This window comes from Nyctibius grandis, chromosome 7 (assembly GCF_013368605.1).
Source record: "Nyctibius grandis isolate bNycGra1 chromosome 7, bNycGra1.pri, whole genome shotgun sequence".
NCBI classification, from domain to species: Eukaryota; Metazoa; Chordata; class Aves; order Nyctibiiformes; family Nyctibiidae; genus Nyctibius; species Nyctibius grandis.
Genome location: NC_090664.1, coordinates 48,813,148 through 48,819,147, shown reverse-complemented (window position 1 = coordinate 48,819,147; position 6,000 = coordinate 48,813,148). Strand labels below are relative to the sequence as shown.

General features: G+C 37.1%; 1 protein-coding gene across 1 annotated transcript in view; it reads right to left on the bottom strand.

Moving 5' to 3' along the window:
- Nucleotides 1–2,883: 2,883 nt before the first annotated feature.
- NCAPG2 (non-SMC condensin II complex subunit G2) overlaps nucleotides 2,884–6,000 on the bottom strand; it is a 49,450-nt gene continuing 46,333 nt past the window's right edge. The window contains exon 29 of the mRNA XM_068405211.1: nucleotides 2,884–2,985. Within this exon, the coding sequence (XP_068261312.1) occupies nucleotides 2,934–2,985 (52 nt within the window). The 3' untranslated portion in view covers nucleotides 2,884–2,933. The remainder of the gene's footprint in view (nucleotides 2,986–6,000) is intronic.

Here is a 6,000-nt window from a genome sequence, read left to right as displayed (position 1 = left end):
GCAGCAAATTTGGATTCTCTTCGAGCAAATACTGAAAGACAGAGAAGCAGAAGAAAGAAACTGTGATTTACATATTCATTGAGTAATTTGTATAATCAGAAGATTTAAAAGGTCATTACTGGAACACCTGCCTGTTAACAGATGTAGAAGAATGAAGGCCAAAGAACACAGTTTTTATAAAGGTGTTGATAGATAAACAGTTGGCAGATCTACAGATACCTGCTGTGGCAGCATTAGTCTTTTTGGCTCAGGCTGCTGCTGTGGATAAGGTAAATCTTCTGGGATTCATGAATCCATCCACATACTGACTTTCCTGTTGCAAAGCTCAACAGTCGTTTATTAAGAATTTGATTGCTTTTAAATATCAACAGTCCAGCTAAATAAGCTTTTATCCAGTAGGGAAGTTTTGTGCACTAAGGTCAAGTATGAATTTGATGTGAAGCAGGATAAAGGAAGTTAATTGCACTTGATAGACCAGATACTAGAAAAAAATCTTACAATCTCTTACCACAGAATGAATAACAGCACAGTAGGTGCCTGTTTAGATAGACGGGGGTACAGCACTGTGCACAAATCCTAATCAAGAATGAGGAGTCTGTCTTAATTTAGCTAAATTTGTTAATTTCCATTTCAGTGCAACACTGGAGACCTCAGTAAGCCATTTGCATAGACACATCGTGAGAATCACCTCAGTGAATTGTCGATAACTAAGTGTTAGATGTCCAGGTCTAAGCTGGCCACCGTGTGCTACTTTTAGCCTGTGGTTGAATCTTTCTGGGCATTCGTGTTAGCTCTCCTGCTAAAATAGACAGAAATAGAGCGTTATGAGCTGTGCTGGGTGGGGCTGGGAGAGAGTTAATTTTCTTCACAGTAGCTGGTATGGGGCTGTGTTTTGGATTTGTGCTGGAGACTGTAGATAAGGCACCGATGTTTTAGCTATTGCTGAGCAGGGCTTTCATGGAGCCAAGGCATTTTCTGCTTCTCACCCCACCAGTGAGGAGGCTGGGGGTGCACAAGAGGTTGGGAGGGGACACAGCTGGGATAGCTGACCCCAACTGACCCAAGGGATATCCCACACCATATGGCATCATGCTCAGCATATAAAGCTGGGGGGGAGGTTGGTGTGGGGGGCCACTGCTCAGGGACTGGCTGGGCATTGGTCAGTTGGTGGTGAGCAATTGTTTTAATTTGCATCACTTGTCTTCCTCTCTTTCCATTTTTTCTCTTTTCCTTACAATTTAAAAAAATTATTATTATTATAATTTCTTTTTAATTATTAAACTGTTTTTATCTCAGCCCACGAGTGAGTTTCTCACTTTTACCCTTACAATTCTTTCCCCATCCCACCAGGGGCCAGGGACTGAGCAAGCAGCTGTGTGGTGCTTAGTTGCCAGCTGGGGTTAAACCCCGCCTTGAACTTATACATCTAATTTACAGATATCTCAGTTAAGGTAAAATAACATTCTGCCATCAGCAATCTATTACTAGTCTTAGGAGAGTATCCTGTTGCGTTAACAAAATAAAGTAAGTGGCTTACGTCTGCATTAGCTGCATCATTAGTATAAATCATTAATTTATAAAAATAGCTAAATATAAACCAATTTAACTTATGTATTAATCAAGTATATGTTAAATAGCTAGGGCATTTCCCCTCCAGTACACTTGTCACTGAATCACATGAATATTCAAGTTGGGAGGAAGCTCAGGAGATAATCCAGTCCAATCCCCAGCTCAAGCAGGTCTAACTTAAAAAATTATACCACGATGGACAGCCCTTGTCAGTCAAGTTCTGCACATCTGCAAAGACGGATGTTCCACAGCCTTTCTGAGGAACCTGCTCCTGTTCCATTTCCAGTTTCAATTCAGTCACATAATGAAAATTATTTTTCTTAGGTCCAACAAGAATTTCTCTTGCTGCAAGTTGTTTCTGTTGCCTCATATTCTCTTCAAGTGTACCTCTGAGAAAAGTCTTTTCTTAATCTTCATCCAAGGTAGGTAAAGACAGCAATAAGATCGCCCTTCTGCACTTGCCTGTGCTGGTACACAGGATTACTCCATTATGGGTAGAAGAGCATGTGTCTTTGTTGAATGTCCTGAGATTTGTTGATCCTTAAGTCCAGCTTGTCAGGATCCCATTGAATGGGACAACCCTACCCCTGAGTGTATTAACCACTGCTCGGGAGTTGGTGTCATCTGCCAAGAGACTGAAGTTGCATTTCATCCCATTGCCCAAGCTTTTAATAAAAACGTTAAACAGCATTAGCAACAATATCTGCTCTGAGGAATGCCACTAGGAACTGTCTTTCAATCTGACTTTGTAGCATCATTGTTCTTCAAGTCTGGTGGTCCAGCCAGTTTCCCACCCACCCAGTCCACCTCTCTCCAATTTGGCTATAAGGATCCTATATAAGCCTGTGTAAAAGTCTTTGCTAAGGACAGGGAAAATGACGTTCTCTGCTCTCTCTTCTTCCACAAAGGGGAGGGAAATCAGGTGGGTTAGGCAGAGTTTGCCCCTGGTGAATTCATGATGGCTATTCTCAATCACCATTTTGTCCTTCATGTGTCTCAAAATGAAATTAATTTCCATAACCTCTAGGAATATGCTCTATAGTCTTCCCAGGGACTGAGGTTACGTGTTACCTCAATCTCAAAGTATATAAGATACAATTATTATTTGTTTTATAAAAACAAAGATACTGATTTTACATCCTACCCAAATAAGACATTTTTATACAGAATAACCTCTTTACAGGTGTTTGAAAAATCTTTAGTATTACATTATTTCTATACACACTATTATACATTTTGCCTGCTTTAAATGTACAGAATAGCAGAAAACAAACTTTAACTATTAATAAGTTTACAAGATAATATTTTGTAAAAAACAATACATCTTCCTTCCTTTAATTTTCATGACAAAAGCTTCCGCGTGGTCAAGGATTCAAAAATTCATCCAAAATTTTCAGAGATGATTCATACAGGATTCTGAAATGGCATAAAACAATGTATAACAGGATTAGATATGCTAAATGCTAAATCAATCCTCGACTATTTGACTCTCAGAGTATAGCTACCACATGATTTCTTTGACAAGTTATTCCATATTAGTTTAAGTATTAAATCTGCCTTTATAAATGACTTTTGAAACAGCTGGGGTGTTTTTCTTTCAACTTTTCCATTTTGCTGCTGATCATCTCTAGCTATAGTGTAATCTACAGCAAGCCAGTTTAAATTACTATGTCAATTCAAACATATTTTCCAATATTTCATCATCTAAAGAACCCACTCATTTTCTTCACAGCATTTTTACTCTTTTTTCAAACATGAATAGTCAAATCCTTTACCAATCATTCACACTAAGGCCACTTTTCATTCTTTTACTTTCTTCCTTTCTCCCTTATTCTTCAGTCTTCATAATTTTTCTCCTCATCTGTGGCAATTTTTTTCCAAGACTGAGCCTTCTATCTTACCCCTATTAGCAGCTGCCTCCTTCAGCTGCATATACACCCATCTTAGGCCCTTTCTGACTCTCTTTCATCTCGCATTACTCCTGAACAATCGCAAAGGTCAGCTCGGACATTTCCATATGGCAGGCCCTTTTTATATTCTTGCATTCCCTGACACAGTCACTCACCTAGCCTTCGTAGTTGCTTTCTCACACAACTTCTTCTAACACTGATCTAAAATATCCTCAAAAGACAAAAGTGGGTACTTTGTTCCTCTGTTAAAACATTATTTCACTGTTAACCACTATAAACTTTATCCTTCGTGTTACTTTTGTAAAAGATTCTGTCACCTGTATTTCTCAAGCATTTTTTTCTCCTTATTTTTATTATTATATTCTCAGACTGATGCCCCAAATAAGCAAGGTTAGTCAGTCATTAATCATGACGAATTAGGGCACTCATCATGAGACACCAAGACCTGAAATACAAGAGGCAACACTGCGTTTTCATAGCAGTCTATTGGATGTCAGGGCTCCCTGAATTCAGACCACCATGGGTGTGTCACATGCTCCTCTTTATAGTGCTATATCCTTTAGGCCATGATGGCCAACTGTCAAAATAAGCTATTATTATAATGTACTATAAAATTATTGTAATTAGTTAAGTACTATGGTTTTAGACACAACGCTACTTCATATAAATTTTATTTTGTTAGAATTTAAGGCTAATTAAACAATACATCAGTAACGTTGGACCACATGCCTGCAGCACACTGGACAACAAGCTGTCATTCAGAATAACTGTACACTTCCCCAAACAGACAAATTTAAGTCAGTTTTACCAGGTACCTTTCTCGTGAACTTTCAGGTAGTTGGCAGACAAATCATACACAAAGTTATAGTACAAAAGAATTCAAGAATCACTATTTATAGATGCAACGAGAGTGCAATAAAGAGTTTAGGAAGCTAGCTAAATGGTAATACTAAAGAAATACCTTTTAGCACAGCCATTAGCTAAATTTAAATTCTAATACCCATATATCAAAATGCTAATTAAAGTAAATACAAAATATTAAGTCAAAGGTATTATTTTATAGCACGTTTGTTTTTATAGAGCATGGAACATGTTTCTCTAGCTTCCAAATCACTCCACTGACAGCTTTATTAGCATTTTTTTTGCTAGGCATAAATATTTGCATTTTATAAACTAAACTAATGTGTGTGCCATTACTCTTGAGGAAATTCTCTCAATATACAATATGTTGTCCAGAATTTTTAAGTGCACTGAACAGCATTTTTAAAATAATAGACCCACAGGGCCATCTTAAACTGCTAACGCAGCTGAAGAGGGAAGACTAAATTACAATGGAAAGTTTTGCTTCTGAATTAGTGCAACAATTCCTTGTTTAAGGGCAGCACTTTAATTACTACACCAGACAGCATTTTTACTTTTTTCTTTCCTTGCTAATGTGTAATAGATTACTGCTAAGTCTAAATTTAAGATGCTGGCACAGAATGCCAAGTCTCTTGGGAAATTAAAGAATGTCACTATTTCCTGGTATACCTGGGTATTAAATAAAATAATCCCTCAAGGAGTTATTATGAGATAATGCATTCAGAAGCAAAAAGTAATAATACTATTAAGTATGAGTTAAAAAAACAGTAATATATTTTAGCACACATCAGTGCAGCACTGTGTGTTATAAAATTGTGCTCGAAGTAACAGAGATCTAGCTTGCAGTACACCGTAACTAAAATTTTGGGGTTTGCTAAGCAGAGTAGGATGATAAAATAGTTTACAAACAAAAGGGCACATTTCAGACTGTATATAAGCACATTTTAGTTATACATTAGCACACTAGTACCAGAGCACTACAAATGGCACCTCAGAAGACACTAGCAGCCCAGCCTGGTCCAACATTATGTCTGAGAAAGTGCAAACACGCTTTAGATTAGTCAAGCAAAACCTAATCATTGAAGAACTTCCTCCTAACCTTTTTTCAGCATGAATTCTTTTACCCTTCTGGACAGAAAAAAAATCCCCAACACACCTGTACAAATATGAATCCTCCCAAATTCTGCAAAGCTGTGTGATAGCTTCTGAATTTTGTTATTATATTGCAATTCTGACTCTTGTTAAAAATACTTCCCATCATTATGTTCATATTCCTAATATTCTAATTTTATCTGCAACTGTCCTTTGGTTTTGTATTATACAAAGGTAGCCATTCATATATCATGAAATTAAAACACTGTGTAGCATCTTATGCTCTTCATCTGCCCCAACTTCTAGGTTGATTTGTCCCTGTTCACTGGTCAGAGATGATCATATAGATTCATAAAGCAATTATCTGTGTTCTTACTGAAATTTATAGTCAGTAGTACACTCAAGTGGCAGCAATTATTCATTTTAATGTGCCTATTTACTTAATCATGTTAAGATTTGCTTTAATTTCTCAGCCTTTTCTACTGTCTTGATTAAAAGAAATGCAAACCGAATCATGATACTCTGCTGCTCACCTGCAACCCAACGTTAAATGATTTAATGGAAAAAA